Source organism: Equus caballus, chromosome 18 (genome assembly GCF_041296265.1).
Source record: "Equus caballus isolate H_3958 breed thoroughbred chromosome 18, TB-T2T, whole genome shotgun sequence".
Classification (NCBI taxonomy): Eukaryota; Metazoa; Chordata; class Mammalia; order Perissodactyla; family Equidae; genus Equus; species Equus caballus.
In genome coordinates, this window is record NC_091701.1 from 77,998,384 (window position 1) to 78,020,236 (window position 21,853).

A 21,853-nucleotide genomic window follows, 5' to 3' on the forward strand; every position below is an offset into this window, starting at 1 on the left:
TCTGCCCTGCCAATCCTTTGTTCTCACCTGAGCTTGACTTGCATTGTCTGTCTGTCACTCTGAGTGGACAGACTGATTGCCAGATTCTAGCTCTTCTCTGATGTCCTTTCTCATAGTGAGTGAACAGCCATGTCTCAAGCGAGGTATTACAAGGAGCAACAGAAAAGGGAAGAGAGTTTCCTATTTAGTTGTCTACTAATTATTCCTACCAAGTCAGTGGCCTATTTTTTTATGTGAGTTCCCTAGGACCCTTTCTTCTTTTCAATATAATTCATCACACATTTATAATATGTATAGGCTACTTATTGTTTCTTAGGAAAACTCTGATGTAAATAAAAATAGAATAATCCAGTACTTGATCCCAATTTGAGAAAGAAAAACAGCACACTACCAACTACTACACTTTCTGCACCTCTAACATATGAAAATCCTATTTCTCTGAGTGCTAGATTGGATTTTCTTGAAAGTCAGTGGTAAAACAATACCAATTTCTTATTTAGGCCTTTTGGGTAAAACAAAATATAGTAATAAAGCTAACGAATCAAAGCATATCTTCCTTCTAATTTTCTTTCCTTTTTAAGGGATTTTACTACACAGAAAAATTTCCCTCTGCCTGAAGGGTAAACAGTATAAAAATATTTCCACTAAAAAGAGTCTGAGAATCCTGGGCTGGTATTACCACAATCTCTAATTATAGAAGATATTTAGTATGATAAAAGCAACCAGTTTAAGGAATGTGGAGATTTATTTACATTAAGTTCAGATAAAGAGATAAAAAGGGACTTGAATAAACCAGCAAAGAGTTTGACTTCACAAGTGTATCCTCGGGACTGCCCTTACCCACGAGAACTACCAGCACGACCAGGGGAGGCTGGACCCCACCTCTCGGATCGCCGTCACCCAACCCCCGCGAATTTTCCACCTCGCAGGCAGCAGTCAAACCCAGACTTCCGATCATGGCGCCTCGCACGCCCCCGCCCCCTTCCCCCGGCAAAATCCCACCCACGTCGACCTGACCCCCAGGGCTGTGTGAGCGCTGCGGGGGGCGGGAGAAGTCCCTTCCCCTCTCCGGGTTGCTCGGGTTTTTGCAATTCAACGAAACCCACTAACAGTATCCTTTCCCGATCCAGGGCGGCTGCGGCGCCCACAGGACCTTCTCCCTCGCCTGGGTGCGAAGACGCGGCCCCGCCCTTCGCGCCGGGGCAGCAGCCCCCCAGCGCGAGTTCCCTGTCACCGGCCCGAAGAAGCCCCCCAGGGCCCCGGCCCCCGGGAGCGAAGGGCCACCGCGAGGTGGGGGCCGCGCCGCAGGGACAGCCGTGCACACAGCCCGGCAGTGCACGGAATTGTGAAAGAAGGAGTTTTCTTCCTGGCTTCGCATCCTTTCACATATTCCACCTTCCGGTCCCCTCAGACGGGCTACGGGAAGGCGGGCCTGAGGGAAGCAGGACATCGATAAGGGCAAAAACACCCGCTCAGGGGGGTCTCTCCCATTCCGGCTTTTGTTCGGGTAGTGCGCCGAGCCGAGGAGCCCCAGGCTCCGGTGCTGGGAAAGGCGGGTCCGTCCGGATTCTTCGGGCGGCGGAGAGGCCAGCCCGGGCCGGAGACACCGCGGGGCCGCCCTGCCCTCCGGGCTGTGCTCCAGGGCAGCGCCTCAGAAAGGGGCTAAGCCGCCGAGCTCGGAGGCGCTCCCAAAGGCCAGACAAAAGATGTGGCCGCCCTCGCTTACACTCGCACACACATGCCAAGCGTGCACGTAGGAAAGGTGTGTGCGTGTGTGTGCACAGACGCCACGGCCGCGCCCCCAGCCCGCCGGCCCCACCCTGCCCTCGGCGGCTCGGGAGCCGCGTCGCGCGGGGGCCGTGGAGCCCGCCTCGGCAGGCTGCGGGGCGAGGGGCGGGGCCGGGCGGGGCCGCGGGCGCGCAGGCGCAGTGCGGGCCTCGTCGCGCCGCGGCCGCCGCCGCCGCCGCCGCCGCCCGCGCTGCACCACAGGCCCGAGACAGACAGGCCGGGAAGAGCCGGAGACTGAGGAGGAGGCGGAGGCGGCGGCGGAGGCGGGGCGACTCCGGTGACCGGGAGCGCCGCAGACTGGCAGCTGCGGCGACTCCCCCCTTTGTGTCTGGTCTGCTCGGAGCCACTGGAAGTGCTTCCCGGAGGGGCGCGGGCTGTCTCGCCGCCTCGCCGCCCACCCCCCTCCCCAGCGCCTACATCCGCCCTCCCGCCGCCCCCCCGCCCTCGGCCCGCGACGCCCGAGCTCCGCCCGGAGCCCAGAGCTGCGGGAGAACGAGGCGGCGGCGGCGGCGGCGGCTTCCTCGGGGGGGGTTGGATTCGCTCACAGGAGCCATTGACTGGAGAAGACGAGGCTTCCACGGTGGACTTTACCTCAGACGAGACCGAGCGGCGGCAATAAAAAGGAGCGAGCGAGGCGCGCACCCGGCACCACCCCGCCGCCCCCTCCGCGCCGGCCCGCGGGACCCTCGGCGCTCCGCCCGGCGTGCGGGCTGCGGGCTTGTCCATGGAGGCAGGCTCCTTTTTCGCTGCGGTCGAGGAAGAGGATTTGTTGTTCCCGAAATCGGAGTGAAGGAAGCGCCGAAGCGAAACTTAAAGGAATCCTGCCCTCCCGGAGCCCCGGGGATGCGCCTCGGGCCGCCGGGCGCCGCCGCCGCCCGCCCGGCTTCGCCCTGCCCGGCCGCCGGCACCCGGTGCTGATCGCCGCCCCGCTCCCGCCCTCCGGCCTCGGCGCCCGGCTATGCTCTCGCCCCGACCCGGCTCGCTCTCCGCTCTGGTGAAACTCCGCGGGGAATAACTGCGGGCCTTCCCCGCGCTCCCGCGCCTCCCCCGGACATGCCCCCAGCCTGGGGGGCCGAGGCAGCCCGGCCCCGGCGCGCGACGCCCCGCCGCCGCGGCGGAGAGCACTGAGGGCTCGGCCGCTCGCCCGCGCGCCTGCCGCCTGCCCTCCCACCCCGCCTCGCGACTCGGGCCGCGGCCGTCGGACGAGGGAGGACACCGGCCCGGCCGCCCGCTCCGCCCGCGGGGCCCTCCGCGTTTCTCGGCTCGGCGCGCCCGCCCCCCGGCCGGCCCGGGATGCCGCCCCCGCCGCGGCGGCCCTGGCGGGGGCCCGCGCTGCTCTGCGGCGTCCTGCTGGTCAGCGCGGCGGCCGGTGAGTAGCGGGGCGCGGGCGGGGCGGCGAGGCCGAGGCCTGCGAGCGCGGGGCGGGCGGCGGGCGGGCGGGGGCCGCGTGCTGCGCGCCGCCGGCCCCGGGGACCCCGACCCCGCGGGAGCGGGCCGTGCTGGGCGTGGTGTCTCGCCGTTTTTAGCCGTGAGGTAATGCGGGGATGAAAATAATATTTTAATCGCCGGTGACAGTGTCTGTTACGAGGTCTTTGGAAGCAGAGCGGTGAATTATTTTGCTGAATATAAAGCGGATTTGGCTTAAAGAGAGCGTCAACTGGAGAACACGCGCTGGGAGCGTGTTTTTAGATTTAAATCACTCTTGGGGAATCCATGTTACTTTCATTATTCAGAGGTGGTGCCGAAGGAGCTGAGTCAACGTGGAGGAAGCCAGCCTGGGAGTTTCTCACTGTTCATTGTGAGGGTGGTTCTGCTCCGGAGCCTTTCAGGAATTATGTTACCCTCTTCTCAGTCTGGACGCGCGTGCTTTGTATGCGTTTGGAATTACTGTTGGTTCAGGAGTGTCTTCGATAACTTTGCCTTTAGTCCTCGGGCATCCGGTGGCTCTCGTGTCATTGCGACAGCTTTGACCTCACACTTCGAGGAGATCCGAGTCCTGAAAGTTCTTTGACGTTTTGCTGAGGCTTAAAGGGAAGTGGTAGTCATTCTTTCCCTAGGATATTTTGTTTTAATTCTCAGACCCCTTAGGAAGAGCCTCGTGTTCCCTTTGCAGTTATTTCTCAAGCAGTCTTCTGGTGATAGGGTTTTAGAAATTTTGGGGAGTGAGTTGTGCATATAATTCTTAAATTTCGTTTAGAGTGGTCAGATAGATTATGCATTTGAAAATGAGTAAAGAACGACATAACAGTTTTCCAGTTACTTTTTTATTTTGATTAGTGTGTACTTTTCGCATTCAGTAAGTTTCTCAGTGCTGTGTTAGACACAGGTTGCTTGCTTATTTCCATCTTTAAAGTCTGCATTGGGAAAATACTGAAAGGAGATTTGAAGTTTCCTTTTGTGCTTTTGATATTGTTGACTGATGTCTGTTATGTTTGTGATAAATGTATATGATTGTGTTAAAATAATTGGAACTTCGAATTGCATGTATTTTGAAACTGATATTTTAGTATTCTTAATCATCACAATTCCTTTTAGGGTAAAAATAAACATTTTTTCCCTAGATTTGTTTATACTGTGTTAGCTATTTAAATTCCATAGCCATAAGCCATGTGGCTACTGGAAAATATGGAGAGAGAAAAAAGGCCTTAAGGTTAAGCAGTCATTCTAAGAGCAGAAATCTCAGAGCATAGACTTTTCAATGTTCTTTGTTATTCTTAACCCTTTTTAGAGTGTAGATTCTCATTTACAGTTGACAGGCTTATCGTTTTGTGGTCAGAACTGATAAAAGTAACAGAACATTGATTTAAAAATAAGCTTAAATTTTCTATTTGATAAGTAAAATGTTAGAATAACATCCCGTAGAAGGGGTGGATTAAAAGAAGCACTGGTTAAAAGTGCTTTTAGTCTTTTTTTGTTACTGTTACGTAGCACCAGATGCCAAAATTTGTGAAGCTGGATTTCAGAACTATAACAATAATAATAGCTGGTGTTCACTGAGTCCTTGCTGTGTGCCAGCGACTATTCTAATAGCTTTGCATGTATTTTCTCATTTGATCCTCATGACAATTCTATACTCCAGGTTTAATTAGGCTTCTTGCACAGAAAAGGCGAGTGAAGTACACAGAATTTAAATAACTTACCACACAGTCAGTCAGTTGTGGAACCAGGATTATAGCCTGCACCGTTACTTGTAATGATAACAACAACTTCTCACTCTAATTGGGAACATGAGATAGAGTAGTGCCTTCATCAGATCAGCCTTTGAAAAGAAGCAGAGACACTGGATCTTGGTACAGCGCTGGTTATGCAGATCTCAAGGTTCTAAGTGTGTAAAACTTTGCCTAATATTGGAGTGACTAGTGCAGTTTCATTAAGTGCAGAGTGACTAGAGAAGGCCTGTGTGGATCTGGGATACACAGATGCAGTGATGTAACCAGACAGGTGCAAATAGTGCAGCTGAACAGGAAAAAAATACTGGAACACTGACTGATATCACATCCCTCTTTGGGGTCATGGATAAATCCTCATTTCTTTTGAATCCCTCTTTCCTGCTTACTCTAGCTAGTTCTTGGATTCCTTGATTCTAAGAGCAGTTGATATGCAAAAAAATAGAATTTATAAAAAATGTGTGTGTTTGGTTTATAAATGAATTCTTAATTTTAATCAAAGGATACAATCCAGTGCAGTACTTACTTAAGGGTCCGCTTCTGTAAAAAAGAATTTTTTTTTGAAAAAAACAGTTACCAAGCTTTATTGAGGTTGTGATGGTTACAGGTTATATTATCTGACCCTATGTAGCCCCCTCAGCAGGCTTGGCCACCCTTTTCCTCCAGTCTTACTTCTTGTCCTCCTCCTTTTTGTCCTTGCCATCCTTGGTGGCCTCGGAGGCCACGTAGCCCATGGCATTTCAGATGGCCTCATTGTTGGGATTCACGCCTGGAAGGTTCTCTGGGACACTGAAGGAACTTGGGGTCCTGTATCTCATTATAATCCGCCTCCTCTTTGGCTGGCTCAGATGTGTTCACGGCTGAACTGGCATCAATGTCAGCTGCTTCTGCCTGGTCAATGTCAGCTGCCGCTTCTTACATTTGAAATAATTCACTTGACTAGATTTCAATTTTACATACATCTCTTTAGGAGTACATACTTTGTCAAAAGCAAGATTCACCTATTTAGTTATAGTGTTTCTGAGCAGTTAATAAACATTGTTGAGGAACAGGAAATTTAGTACTGTTTATTTTAATGTTTCTCAAGATGAGGGCACTGCAACAGGATCACCTGTGGTTCTTGATAAAATGGATATTTCTGGCCCTACAGTTTAGATGTACTGAATGGATCTCTCTGGGACTTACATGTTTTTTTAGAACTTAAAACCCAAAAGATTATTACTCAGGGAAGTTTGAGAACCACTGCTTTATATAATCAATCTTGATTGTTTGGATTTTCTGTATATTGTGATTCAGCTTTTGCTGCATAATAATTGGCAACCACAAATCATAGTGGCAAACAGCAATAAGCATTTATTCTGTTCCACTTGCTACATTCTGGTGCCCAGGCTGGAGGGAAGGTAACATCGCTCTGGGGGAAGCTTGTCCCATGGCAGTGGCAGAAGTGCAAGAAGACACGCCCAATCCCGCCAGCCCCTTCAGACTCTGCTACTCTAACATCCCGTGGGACAAGCCCGAAGACAAGGGACAGCAGTACAACTTTGCCTATAATGAGGCCGTGGTAACATATGGATGTATAATACTGTTGCTGGGGGGTGAAGAATTGGCACCTTCAGTCTACCACATACCATCAGGGAGATAGTCCAGGAAAGGGCCCTTCTCTTAGCATTTGAACAGGGCCAAACTGTTAATTTGGCCTTTGCATAAAAATTACACCACTTTTATTCTCTACAAAAGCTATCCTGGCATGTGGGGTGATGTGGTGTTAGTAGTATTGGTGTTGGTGTGTGTATGAAATGTGCAGAGAGAGATTTATTTATTCCACACAAGGACAACAGCTTTCCTTCATTAAAGGCCAGCTTTCTTAACAGTGAAAGAGAAGAAATTGAATATTGATCTCTGTTGGGTAAATTCTAACTGTAAAAGGTACAGAGTGAAGTCAGTATAAATCAGTTAATTTTGTCACTGACCATACCACTTATTTTGGCACTTACTAATATATTATATTATCCTTGCTGTTGAATACCAGTTTTATGTATTTGCCTTGTCCTTCCAACTGATAATTGCTTCTAGAGGACAGGGTTCATATCTTAAATTATTTCGTAATCTACTATATTGCTATGCACATAGAAGATGTTTAAGATATACTAAATGGGGGCCGGCCCGGTGGCACAGCGGTTAAGTACACAGGTTCCGCTTCGGAAGCCTGGGGTTCTCCAGTTCGGGTGCTGGATACTGACCTAGGCACCACTTGGCAAACCATGCTGTGGCAGGCGTCCCACATATAAAGTAGAGGAAGATGGGCACGCATGTTAGGTGAGGGCCAGTCTTCCTCAGCAAAAAGAGGAGGATTGGCAACAGATGTTAGCTCAAGGCTAATCTTCCTCAAAACAAAACAAAACAACAAAAAAAGAAATACTAAATGACCGACTTACACACGTTGGAGAGACTCTCTTATTACCAAGCTGTTTCCCTCTTCTAGTTAAGTGGTCTAGTCTTTGAATCTTTTCCAGAAGCAATGATGATAACTTTGGTGGAATTTTGAGTGCAATAGACTAGATTTGTTTTTTTTGGCTTTGTTTTTTTAAACCACTTTCTTTTTTGTCTGTGAGATGGATATGACAGCTAAGACTACTGGATTACAAGAATGCATATAATTTATGTATTGTCTATGTGAGGTTAGAAATAAGCCTGTAACTAAGTGATATGAACCTTTTAGAATACATTGCCTTATCAGAACTATTAGAATACAACATTTATTGCTTGCTCTTAGTTACACTCAATACTGTAAGTGTTTGACCAGAAGTATTATAGATCCAGTTTTTATTCCGTTATGCACCCATGGGAGCAGCTAGAAGAGTAGGGGGGCATTAATAGAATAGATAACATATGGAAGGAGAACTAAAATGTCCAGTCAACAAACATTTATTAATGTTTCCTTTGTGCAATTTCTTTTTTAAGTGTTGGTGGATACAAAGAAAAACAAGAAGGGCTGCCCGTCCTCCCCCATGTCTCATACCATAGCCTGTATCACTTTCTGAAAGAGCATTAGATCTCAAGCTATTTGAAGCAAGGGTAGGCATTTTGCAAACCCTTAGCATTGTATTATTTCTTCTCTCTGCCTATCTTTCAGGATAAGAAATTCCTGTAGGTATTCTGCAACACAAGAAAAGGGACTATGTTCCCGTATGTCTTCTAAATGATCTCTACCCTCCTTTTATGTCTTTATTCTCTCCCATCCTTCTTGAAAGAGCAGTGAACGCTTCTTGACTTGTGTATCCTCAACCCTCAGCTCTTTACTTGCCCACCTCACCCCGTGATGTATGTTAGGTCAGCAGTGACTTCCTAATTGCTAAATCCAGTCACTTTTCAATCTTGTTCCCGTTGACTTTTCTACTTAGTTTGTTTTGGTCACCCCTTCCTTGAAACTCGCCTCTTCTGACTTTAGTGATTTTGCATTTTTCTGGTTCTATATCTTTTCCATCCTGTCTTCTTAAATTTTTTTTTAATCTCCCTTAGATTGTCTTAAGTGTACTTTTCTCTTGCTGCTACTGCTCTCCCAGGCTTTAATTACCCCTGAACGTAGGTGATTTCTAAGTCAAACAGGCAAACTAGAATTGGAAGCTAGAAAGATTTGGATTCCTTCCTAGTGGTACCATTAGCCATTTACTTTGGGCATTTACTCTTTTGGTTCACTATCCTCATTTGTAAAGTAAGGAGTTTCGTCTGCATGATGCTTATAGTACTTATAGCACTTTTCTTATGGCATGAGAATAGCCAGTGGTAGACCTAGTTGCTAGTAAGTGTGTAGCACTTTGAATGATACGTTTGGTTATTACTGAGTATATAGTATTTTGAGTTTAGCTTAGGTTGGGGGAAACTATGGGATATTCTGAAATTTTGTAAAAGCACTACTTTGAAAGAAATGTAACTTAATTTTTTGCAAGTACATTTTATATCTTGATTTTCTATGTTGAATTAGGACTACAAAAGTGTTGTAAGGAAAGGCTTTTTAGGTATATGCTTTAATGAAAGTAGAAGAAGAATCTATAACTAAATATAAAGGATGCTTTAAAAATAGCTGGAATCCTAGAATTTTAAAGTGGGAAAGGACCTTAGAGTAGACTTCAAATAGTTAGAAGTTTAGTTAAGAAGGTTAAACCTCTCTAAATCTTGTCAAACCTCTCTAAATCTTGTCTTTCATTTCAATTTAAAAATAAATAACGCGAGAGTCAGTTTCAGCTCAACCTTTGACCCAGGTATCGTACATTCTAAATCAGTGCGATCTAATTAATGCCATTTTAACTTTAGATTAGTAAATTTTTTTCCCTCAAAGATTGGCGTCTGAGCTAACATCTATTGCCAATCTTCTTTTTTTCCTTCTTCTTCTCCCCAAAGCCCCCCAGTACATAGTTGTATAATCTAGCTGTGAGTGCCTCTTCTGGTTGTGGTATGTGGGATGCTGCCTCAGCATGGCCTGATGAGTGTCTGCACCCAGGATCCGAACCAGAGAAATCCCGAGCCACTGAAGCAGAGTGCATGAACTTAACAATCAGGCCGGCCCCAATTAGTAAATTTTTTAAATCAACTTTATTTAGATATAATTCTCATACCATACAATTCATCCATTTGAAGTGTCCAAGTAACTGGTTTTTGGTATATTACATTATTAACTTTAAAAAATTATGGTAAAACATATATAAGAAAATTTGCCATTTTAACCACTTGCAAGTGTACAATTCAGTGGCATTAATTACATCACAATGTGGTGCAACCATCACCAAAACATTTTCATCACCCCAAACAGAAACTCTGTAACGATTAAGCAACAACCAATTCCCCTTTTCTCCCAGCCGCTGATAGCCTCTAATCTACTTTCTGTCTCTATCTCATCTAAGTGGAATCCTACCATATTTGTCCTTTGGTTATTGACTTATTTTGCTTAGCATAATGTTTTCAAGGTTTATCCATGTTGTAGCATGTATCAGAATTTCATTGCTTTTTAAAGCTGAGTAATATTCCATTGTACGTATATATCACACTTTATCCATTCATCTGTTGATGGACGCTTGAGTTGTTTCCAATAATTAAAAAGTTATTATTTTGCTCTTATACTTAGGTCATTGATTCATTTTGAGTTAATTTTTGTATATGATGTGAGGTAGGGATTCAATGTTATTCTTCTGCATGTGGAAATCCAGTTGTGCCAGCACCATTTGTTGAAGAGACTGTTCTTTCCCCATTGAATGGAATTGGCACTCTTGGAGTTGGCCACAGATGTGTAGATTTATTTCTGGACTCTTAATCCTGTTCTTGTGGTCTATATATCTATCTTATGCCAGGATCTTACTGTTTTGATTATTATAGCTTTGTAGTAAGTTTTAAAACTTCCTACAAAAACTTCAAGTGTTTAAGTAAAAAAAAACTTGTGTTACAACTTACTAACACTACAGGTTAACTTAACCTACAAGAATAACATAAAGATTTTTGTTAGTAGGCGTTTTATTTCTTCCTCAGTGAGATAAACTGAAAATAACTTGTTTTGACACACAGGAAATAAAATAATTTTTATCAATAAACCAGCCCTAAATAAACCATTGGAAATATTTTGGGGATTTCTGTTGTGCTCTTATAGATATGGTGTTTAGATAGATCTTGGCATGTAGTAATCCCTGTTTGGTAAATCATGAATTTATTTTCTATGTTTTATTTCTTGTTTCACAGTTGTACTAGTTGACCGAATTTAGCAATTGTGATTTTCCCCCCTCTAATTAAAAAAGATTTAAAACATACAAGAAATAATTCTGTTATGAATTCTTATCATAACACTGTTTTGTAGAGCATTTTTGGTTAGAGATCAGTTTCTAAAAATGAAGAGAAATTTACTGTCCTTTAAATTTTGATAATTACATTAATTTTCCTTATGTTGGAAAGGAACTTGCTTTTGTGAATTCATTTTTTAAATGCTTTTTGTTTTTAAAAAGATTGGCACCTGAGCTAACAACTGTTGCGAATCTTCTATCTCTTTTTTATTCTTCTACCCAAAGCCCCCCAGTACATAATTGTATGTTCTAGTGCCTCTGGTTGTGCTATGTGGGATGCCACCTCAGCATGGCTTGACGAGTGGTGCCATGTCCACGCCTGGGATCCGAACCAGCGAAACCCCAGGCCACTGAGGTGGAGCATGCAAACTTAACCACTTGGCCACGGGGCTGGCCCCTGTGAATTCATTGTTTTTTTTTCACTATCACTTTTAGAAAAAAAATTTTTTTATTAAGATTTTGATAGTTAACAACCTTGTGAAATTACAGTTGTACATCATTATTAGTCACGTTGTAGGCACACCACTTCACCCCTAGTGCCCTCCCCCACCCCCCCTTTCCCCTGGTAACCACCAATCAGTTCTCTTTGTCTATATGTTGACTACCACCTATGAGTGGAGTCATACAGAGTTTGTCTTTCTCTGTCTGGCGTATTTCACTCAACATAATACCCTCAAGGTCTATCCATGTTGTTGTGAGTGGGACGACTTTGTTCTTTTTTATGGCTGAGTAGTATTCCATTGTACACACACACACACCCCCACCCCCCCACCCCCCTCACCCCCCCCACCCACCCCATATCTTCTTTATCCAATCATCAGTTGCTGGGCACTTAGGTTGGTTCCATGACTTGGCTATTGTGAATAATGCTGCGATGAACATAGGGGTGCATGGGACTTTTGGAATTGCTGATTTCAGGTTCTTAGGATAGACACTCAGTAGTGGGATGGCTGGGTCATGGTCATAAGGTATTTCTATTTTTAACTTTTTGAGAAATCTCCACACTGTTTTCCATAGCAGCTGCACCAGTTTGCATTCCCACCAACAGTGTATGAGGGTTCCGTTTTCTCCACAGCCTTTCCAACATTTGTCACTGTTGGTTTTGGATATTTTTGCCATTCTAACAGGTGTAAGGTGATATCTTAGTGTAGTTTTGATTTGCATTTCCCAGATGCTTTGTGATGATGAGCATCTTTTCATGTGTCATTTTTGAATTAGTTTACTGACATTTTGTTATGGGTGTTGCTTTTTCCTCTTGTGTTTTTAGATTTGTTTTTGGTGGTTTCATTTTTCTTTTACTTCTCTATTCTTTTAGAAGTAGTTACCATAAATACACATTCACTTTAAAACATGCAGGATGTTTTTTGAGCGATGTAGCTAATGGACCCAAAAGGAATTTCATTAACTAAAGACTTAGAGGGTGTTGCCAAGGGATTTCGCAGTCGTTATCAGTGAAGAATAATATCATCTTGAAAGATATGAGGTAAAGATGTGGTTATTCTGCATTGTTTTTGAAAGACGTGATAATTTAACATCTTTTCATATTTAGCACTATATCAGCACAGTGATTATGCTTCTGAGGGTGACAAATGTAACCTAAGTAGAAGTAGAAAAAAGTAAATTTTCTTTGTTCCAATATGTTAAAACGTGAAGCATATATAAAGGAGGTGAAGGGTCATCTATAGAGTTTTCTGAAGTAATTTTCTGTCTCGAGGCAGTTGTCAGTGTCTCTGGGGTCTTTGTGATGACCATCTAAGTTCTGTAGTGCTACTTTTTTTTAAATTGAAATATAATTAACATACAATATCCTGTTAGTTTCAGGTGTACATCATAGTGGTTCCTTATTTATATACATTGTGATCACCATGATAAGTCTAGTTACCATCTGTCACCATATAAAGTTATTATAATATTATTGACTATATTCCCTATGCTGTACATTACATCACTTTGACTTATTTATTTTATAGGTGGAAGTTTGTACCTCTTAATCCCCTTTACCTATTTAGCCTGCGCCCCTAACCCTTCCTCCCTTTATAGTTTGTTTCCTATATCTATGAATCTGTTTCGTTTGTTCTTTTATTTTGTTTTTTAGGTTCTACATAAAGTGAAATCATAAGTTGTCTTTCTCTGTTGACTTATTTCACTTTGCGTAATACCTTCTAGGTCCATTCACATTGTTGTAGATGGCAAGATTTCATTGTTTTTTATAGCTGAGTAATTTTCCATTATAGTCACACACACATGTATGCACGCATTCACCTCACATCTTCTTTGTCCATTCATCTATCGATGGACACTTAAGTTGCTTCCCTATCTTGGCTATTGTAAATAATGCTGCAGTGAACATAGGGGTGCCTATATCTCTTCCAGTTAGTGTTGTTGTAAATAAATACCCAGAAGTGGAATTACTAGATCATATGGTAGTTCTACTTTTAATTTTTTGAGGAACCTCCATACTGTTTACCATAGTGGTTACACCAATTTACATTCCCACCGGCAGTGCGTGAGGGTTTCCTTTACTTCACGTCTTTTTTTTTCTTAAAGATTGGCACCTGAGCTAACATGTATTGCCAATCTTCTTTTTTCTTCTTTCTCCCCAAAGTCCCCTGGTACACAGTTGTATATTCTAGTTGTAGGTGCTTCTAGTTGTGCTGTGTGGGATGCCGCCTCAGCATGGCCTGATGAGTGGTGCTAGGTCTGTGCCCACGGTCTGAACCAGCGAAACCCTGGGCCGCTGAAGCGGAGTGTGTGAACTTCACCACTTGCCCATGAGGGCCAGCCCAACTTCACAACTTTGCCAACACTTGTTATTTGCTGTCTTTTTGATAATAGCCATTCTGACAGGTGTGAGGTGCTATCTCATTTTTGTTTTGATTTGCATTTCCCTTACAATTAGTGATGTTGAGCATCTTTTATGTGCTCTTTGGCCATCTATATATCTTCTTTGAAAAAACGTCTGTTCAAGTCTTCTGCACATTTTTTAGTTGGGTTGTCTTTTTTTCATGTTAAGTTGTATAAGCTCTTTATATATTTTGGATATTAACTCCTTATCAGATGTATGATTTGCAGATATCTTTTCTTATTCATTAGGTTACCTTTTCATTTTGTTGATAGTTTCCTTCACCGGACAGTGAAGCTTTCTAATTTGATGTAATCCCATTTGTTTATTTTTGCTTTTGTTGTCTTTGTCTGAGGAGACTGGTCCAAAAAAATATTGCTAAGACTGATGTCCAAGAGCTGATTGCCTATGTTTTCTCCTAGGAGTATTTGTTTCAGGTCTTACATTCAAGTCTTTAATCCATTTTGAATTTATTTTGTATATGGTGTAAGATAGTGGTCCAGTTTCATTCTTTTCATGTAGCTGTCCAGTTTTCTCAACACCATTTATTGAAGAGACTTTCTTTTACCCATTGTATGTTCTTACCTCCTTTATCATAGATTAATTGACCATATATATGTCGGTTTATTTCTGGACTCTCTGTTTTATTCCGTTGATCAGTGCATCTGTTTTTCTGCTAGTACCATACAGTTTTGATTACTGTAGCTTCATAGTATAGTTTGAAAACAGGGAGTATGATACCTCCAGCTTCATTCTTCTTTCTCAAGATTGCTTTGGCTGATTGAGGTGTTTTGTGGTTCCATACAGATTTTAGGATTATTTGTTCTAGTTCTGTGAAAAATGCCAGTGGTATTTTGACAGGGATTGCATTGAATCTGTACATTGCTTTGGGTAGTATAGACATTTTAACAATGTTAATTTTCCAGTCCATGAGCACAGTATGTCTTTCCATTTATTTGTGTTGTCTTCACTTTCTTTCATCAGTGTCTTATAGTTTTTAGAATATAGATTTTTCACCATCTTGGTTAAATTTATTCCTAGGTATTTTATTCTTTCTGATGCAATTGTTACTGGGACTGTTTTCATAATTTCTCCTTCTGGTAGCTCATTATTTGTGTATAGAAACAACTGATTTCTGTACATTAATTTTGTATCTTGCAACTTTACTGGATTCATTTATTAGCTCTAATAGTTTTTTGGTGGAGTCTTTAGGGTTTTGTATATATGGTATCATGTCATCTGCAAATAGTGACAGTTTTACTTCTTTTCTGATTTGGGTGCTTTTTCTTTCTTTTTCTTGCCTGATTACTATGGCCAGGACTTCCAATACTATGTTGCATATAAGTGGCAAGAGTGGGCGTTCTTGTCCTGTTTCTCATCTCAGAGGAGAAGCTTTCAACTTTTTTTTTTTTTAAAGATTTTATTTTTTCCTTTATCTCCCCAAGGTCCCCTGATACATAGTTGTATATTCTTCATTGTGGGTCCTTGTAGTTGTGGCATGTGGGACGCCACCCCAGCGTGGCTTGATGAGCAGTGCCATGTCCGCGCCCAGGATTCGAACCAATGAAACACTGGGCCACCTGCCCCAGAGCACATGAACCTAACCACTCGGCCACGGGGCCAGCCCCAAAGCTTTCAACTTTTTACCATTGAGTATGATGTTAGCTGTGGGTTTGTCATATATGGCCTTTATCATATTGAGGTATGTTCCTTCTATACCCACTTTGCTGAGAGTTTTTATCATAAATGGGTGTTGAATTTTATCACATGCTTTTTCTGCATCTATTGAGATGGCTGTGTGATTTTTATCCTTCATTTTGTTAATGTGGTATATCACATTGATTGATTTGCAGATATTGAACCGTCCTTGCATCCTTGGAATAAATCCCACTTGATTATGGTATATGATCCTTTTAATGTATTGTTGAATTTAGTTTGTTAATATTTTGTTGAGGATTTTTGCCTCTGTACATCAGGGATATTGGCCTGTAATTTTCTTCTTTTGTGGTGTCTTTGTCTTGTTTAGTATCAGCATAGTGCTGGCCGTGTAAAATGAGTTTGAAGCTTTCCTTCCTCTTCAACTTTTTGAAGTAAATTCAGAAGGATAGATATTTTCTTTGTTTTTTTGAGGAACGTTAGCCCTGAGCTAACATCCACTGCCAATCCTCCTCTCTTTTTGCTGAGGAAGATTGGCCCTGAGCTGACATCTATGCCTATCTTCCTTTCCTTTATATGTGGGACGACTGCCACAGCATGGCTTGATAAGTGGTGTGTAAGTCTGTGCCCAGGATCTGAACTGGTGAACCCCAAGCCACCAAGGTGGAGTGTGTGAACTTAACCACTGCACCACTGGGTTGGCCCCTAACTCTTCTTTAAATATTAGTAGAATTCACCTGTGAAGCCATCTGGTCCTGGACTTTTGTTTTTTGGGAGTTTTAAAATTACTGATTCAGTTTCATTGCTTGTAATTGTTGATTCAGAGTCTCTGTTTCAACATGGTTCAATCTTGGAAGACTGTGTTTCTAGGAATTTATCCATTTCTTCTAGGTTTTCCACTTTGTTGGTGTGTAATTGTTTGTAGTAGTCTCACGATCCTTTGTATTTCTATGATGTCAGTTGTAACTACTTCCTTGCATTTCTGACTATTTATTTGTGCCCCCTTTTTTTATTAGTCTACCTAATGGTTTATCAATTCTTTTTTTTAATCTTTTCAAAGAACCAGCTTTTAGTTTCACGATCTCTATTTTTTTTTGTCTCTATTTCATTTATTTCTGCTCTGATCTTTATTATTTCTTTTCTTCTACTAACTTTGGGCTTTGTTCTTTTTCTAGTTCTTTTAGGTATAGAATTAGGTTGTTTGAGATTTTTCTTGTTTGTTGAGGTAGGTGTATACTGCTATGAACTTCCCTCTTAGAACTGCTTTTGCTGCATCCCACAGATTTTGGAAAGTTGTGTTTCCATTTTCATTTGTCTCAAGGCATTTTTTGATTTTCTTCATTGACCCATTGGTTGTTTAGAGATATGTTGTTTAGTCTACACGTGTTTGTATTTCTTCCAGTTTTCTTCTTATAATTGATTTTTAGTTTTATGCTGTTGTTGTTGGAAAAGATGTGTGATATGATTTCAGTCTTCTTAAATTTATTGAGACTTGTTTTGTACCTTAATATGTGATCTGTCCTGGAGAATGTTGCATGTGCACTTGAAAAGAGAGTGTATTCTGCAGTTTTTGGATGGGATGTTCTATATATATTAAGTCCATCTTGTCTAATGTGTTATTTTAAGGCAAATGTTTCCATATTGATTTTTTGTCTGGATGATCTCTCCATTGGTATAAGTGGGGTATTAAAGTTCCCTGTTATTATTGTATTACCATCAGCTTTTCCCATTGTGCCTCCTAATATTTGCTTTATGTATTTAAGTGCTCCTATGTGGGGTGCATAAATATTTATGAATGTCATATCTTTTGGGTTGACCATTTTATCATTATGTAATGCCCTTTTTTGTCTTTTGTGATAGTCTTTGTTTTAAACTGATATGAGTATTGCTACCCCAGTTTTTTTTCTTTTGTTTCCATTTGCATGGAATATCTTTTTCCATCCCTTCACTTTCAGTCTATGTGTGTCTTTAGATCTGAAGTGAGTCTCTTGTTTTCCTACATATAGATGTCTTGTTTTTTGTTTTTTATCCATTCAGCCACCCTATGTCCATTAATTGGAGCATTTAGTCCATTTACATTTAAAGAAATTATTGATAGTTATGTACTTGTTGCCATTTTGTTAGTTGTTTTCTGATTGTTTTTCTAGTTCTTCTCTGTTCCTTTCTTCTCTTGGTCTCTTTCCTTGTGGTTTGATGGTTTTCTTTAGTGTTATGTTTGGGTTTCTTTCTCTTTACTTTTTGTGTATCTGTTGTAGGTTTTTGGTTTGTGGTTACCATGAGGTTCTAGTATATCAACCTATATATATATAGCAGTCTGTTTGCTTAAGTTTGAAGATACTCTAAAAGCATGTAGTGCTACGTTTGAATGCCTCTCTCCCTTCCCTCCTTCCTATCAAGTAATCTGTATTAGATAAGGTGAAGTACCGCAATGAGTCTTTTCTGATTTATTTTCTTGGTTTTACATGAGTAAGCATTTTCTTTAATTAGTCATGATACTGATAAGGCCTGTCTTTGACATAGTCTTCTATATTAGTTTTTTGCCATTATACATTTTAGTCGTATGTAAGTTTATTTGGAGTTTTCATTATTTGGCAGATTAGAATGGAAGTATGTATGAAAAATGAGTAGAATGTTTCTTTTCCTTTCAATCAGCTTGTGATTATATGTGAAGATAAAGCAAATAAAAGGCATAGATATGTACAGAGATGTAGTGGATATAGAAAAATATAGCAAACGAAAGATATAGTGAACTGTATGTGTAATAATATAAATATTATTGATGCCCAAGCAAGTAAAAGTCCTATCGTAGCAAACAAACATTTAAGAAATGTTTGTTACAAAGAGGTAAATGATAGCGAAAGAAGTTTTATTAATACTTATTTAAATATGTCAGCTTTCTTGTGTGAGCTATTTTAATTAGCTCTTTCATGTATGTAAAACTGTTTTAGAATATTTTCTCACATAGGAACATCAACCAAGTCACAACTCTGTTTTTACATTCTTTGTTGAGTTTTCCCTAAGTCCCTAATACTGTTCTTTCATTAAATTTTGGAGGAATTTAACGCCATACTACTCATTTAGTACTTGATGTATCCCTGGAAGAGTTGTTTTTTTAATCTGTTTTATTTCCCCAGTCATATTTATAAACATTTGAAAGAAGGCAGTTTATATAGACCCTCTTCTTAGCAGAGGTCAAGGGAGTGTGCTATATTCCAGTGGTTCTCAAACTTTTAGGATGCATCAGAATCACCTGGAGGGCTTGTTGAAACACAAATTGCTGGCCCCACCCATTGAATTTCTGAGTAGGTCTAGGGCGGAGCTTGAAAATTTGCATTTAAATTTCCAGGAGTTGCTGATAATGCTGGTTTGAATTCTACACTTTTGAGACCACAGCCATAATAAATGTCTGTTGAATGATATTGGTTGAACCAACATATTGGTCATGGAAGCTATTCTTGGAAACAGCTTTCATAACTCTGGGGATTTTATGAAAGTTTTTGAAAAGTACTGGTTTATTTGGTATTGGCCAGTAATGTGCAAAGGGTGGTCCCTGGATTAGCGGCAGTATCACCTTGGAAATTGTTAGAAATGCAAATTATTGGGCCCCACTCCAGGCCTTTGAAACAAAACCTCTGGGAGTGGGACCCAGCAACGAGTGTTTTAACAAGTCCTCTAGGTATTGTCTCTTTGTTTTTCCTGAGGGGGACCAGCCCTGAGCTAACATCCGCTGCCAGTCCTTCTCTTTTTGCTGAGGAAGACTGACCCTGAGCTAACATCTGTGCCCATCTTCCTCTACGTTACATGTGGGATGCCTACCAAAGCATGGCTTGTCAGGAGGTGCCATGTCCACACCCGGGATCCGAACTGGCAAACCCTGGTCCGCTGAAGCGGAACATGCACACTTAACCACTGCGCCACCAGGCTGGCCCCGATAATATTATTGATATGATATGAGGGAATGACACTTCACCTCTGTGGTTTTCCTCTGCAAAACCCACAACCCTAGTCTGACTAATCAGGAGAAGAACATCAGACAGTCTCAAAATGAGAAACATTCTACAAAATACCTGACCAGTATTCCTCAAAACTGTCAAGGTTATCAGAGACAAGGAAAGTCTGAGAAACTGTCATATCCCAAAGAAGCCTAAAGGGACATGGTGACTAAATATATTCTAGATGGGATCCTGGAACAGAAAAATGACATTAGGGGAAAACTAGTGAAATCTGAATAAAGCGTGGAGTTTGGTTAATAGCAATGTTCCAATGTTGGTTCCTTAGTTGTAACAAATGTACCATAGTAATGTAAGATGTTAATAATAGGGAAAACTGGTGAGGGTTATACAGGAAACCATCTGTACTAGCTTTGCAGTTTTTCTGTAAAACAAAAACTGTTTTAAAATAAAAGTTTATGAAAAAATGCACATGCTTATTTCCTAAAAGTATAAACAAGAAGGAAAATAAAAAAATCATCATGCTTATCTGATTATAGGGACCTTTTAATACCTTGATTTTCTTTTAAACACCTTTTCATGCACACTTTTTAATTTTTTTGTGAGGAAGATTGGCCCTGAGCTAGTATCTGTGCCAGTCTTCCTCTATTTTTTGTCTGTGGGATGCCGCCACAGCATGGCTTGATGAGTGATGTGTAGGTCCATGCCTAGGATCTGAATCTGCAAATCCCAGGCCACTGAAGCAGAGCCTGCAAACTTAACCACTATGCTACTGGACCGGCCCCATGCACACATTTTAAAGTGATTCTATATATATATACACATATATGTACATATATATACATGTACATGTGTGTAACTCTGTAACCTGCTTTTTTTAATGCTGATATATTGTAACCAGAACTACATTTTAAAGTGTATATGTTTTTTGGGCTGGCCTGGTAGCACAGCAGTTAAGTGCGCACATTCCGCTTTGGTGACCCCAGGTTCTCTGGTTCGGATCCCGGGTGCAGACATGGCACTGCTTGGCAAGCCATGCTGTGGCACGCGTCCCACATATAAAGTAGAGGAAAATGGGCACAGATGTTAGCTCAGGGCCAGTCTTCCTCAGCAAAAAGAGGAGGACTGGCAGCGGATGTTAGCTCAGGGCTAATCTTCCTCAAAAGAAAAAAGGTATATATTTTTATAGGGAGGAAAAAAGGTTTGAATATGTTTTAAAACTTGAATATATTCTCATTGACTCTTCGTATATATTTTTCTCAGGATATATTCAAAGTATATTTTTATATGCATTGTATTTATGCAAAAGGAAGTCCTTCATCTCCTTCAAATTGTGGGTCTGTTATCTTGTTTCTTTGAACTATGGCATCTAATAAAGAAATTCTTTTTTTCCCTTATTGTATATAAGGAACCAGTAGATTTAAGGTACAGTTTGTCTACTATGGCTAGTGCCTTTAAGAGTCTATATTGTATGTCACATTACATTGCAATAAGATGTAAGGAGAATTATTTCCAAAAGAACTAATGTAAAAGTTTATATATGTGCCTAGAGTCCCAGTTTGCAACACTATCCATTGACCTTGCCTTGAGCACATTAAGTAAAGCTAAAATTCTTTACTCAGGTTATCAAGATATAATACAAAATTTGTATAATCATTCTCACCTTCAATGTGTTCACTGTGGACTTGACAGAAGAATTATGGAACATGAGAACGTATTGTGCCAGAGGTATTGGCCATAATAGTTTTAGATGGAGTTGGGTGTTTAGGGGAGTAGAAAGATCCTGTACACACATATCTATTTTCTCAGTTCCACGTCTGTATTTGGAAGGTTAGATGCAGATGGAGGGTGAGAAATTTCTGTTTGTTAAAGCCAGAAGGTCTTCCTGTTTATCTTTCAAGAAAGTAGTTTTCCCTTATCTCAGTGTCAAAAGTGTGCGTGATAATATTCCTTCATTTGTTCTCAGCAATTTAAGTGCAAAATAGGGTGATTTAGAGCAAAATGTGACCTAATAAATGACATGAGTGTGAAGGGATATGCATATCCCCATACTAATAATATATTTCTGACCAATAATGTAAACTCTCTAGTTCTTTTCTTTCATTTAAATGAAGAAATACTTGCATTTTTTTTACATTAGAGAAAAAATATTAATAATCCCATGACTCCAACACTATAGTTTGTTTTGGTGTTATTTTGTAATTTTTTAAAAAAGGTTTATATATTTTTGTATGGATGTGATTATACAATATCTATTCTATCTCAAGTTTTTTTTTCTTTTGGTTAGGAAAATTTGCCCTGAGCTAACATCCATTGCCAGTCTTCCTCTTTTTTTTTTTTTTCTTGAGGAAGATTAGCCCTCTGCTAACATCTGTGCCAGTCTTCCTCTACTTTCTATGTGGTATGCCTCTACAGCATGGCTGGTGAGTGGAGTATGTCTGTACCTGGGATCTGAACCTGTGAACCTGGGCTGCCAAAGCAGAGCAGGTGGGCACCCCACCTTTTTCTTTTTGCTGAGGAAGGTTTGCCGTGAGCTAACATCTATTGCCAATCTTATCTTCCTCTTTTATTGCTTGAGGAAGATTAGCCCTGAGCTAACATCTCTGCCAGTCTTCTGTTTTGTATATG

The 21,853-nt window shown here is 41.4% G+C and overlaps 1 protein-coding gene across 1 annotated transcript in view; it reads left to right on the forward strand.

Moving 5' to 3' along the window:
- The first annotated feature begins 1,998 nt into the window (after positions 1–1,998).
- BMPR2 (bone morphogenetic protein receptor type 2) overlaps positions 1,999–21,853 on the forward strand; it is a 212,434-nt gene continuing 192,579 nt past the window's right edge. The window contains exon 1 of the mRNA XM_023622414.2: positions 1,999–3,157. Within this exon, the coding sequence (XP_023478182.1) occupies positions 3,082–3,157 (76 nt within the window). The 5' untranslated portion in view covers positions 1,999–3,081. The remainder of the gene's footprint in view (positions 3,158–21,853) is intronic.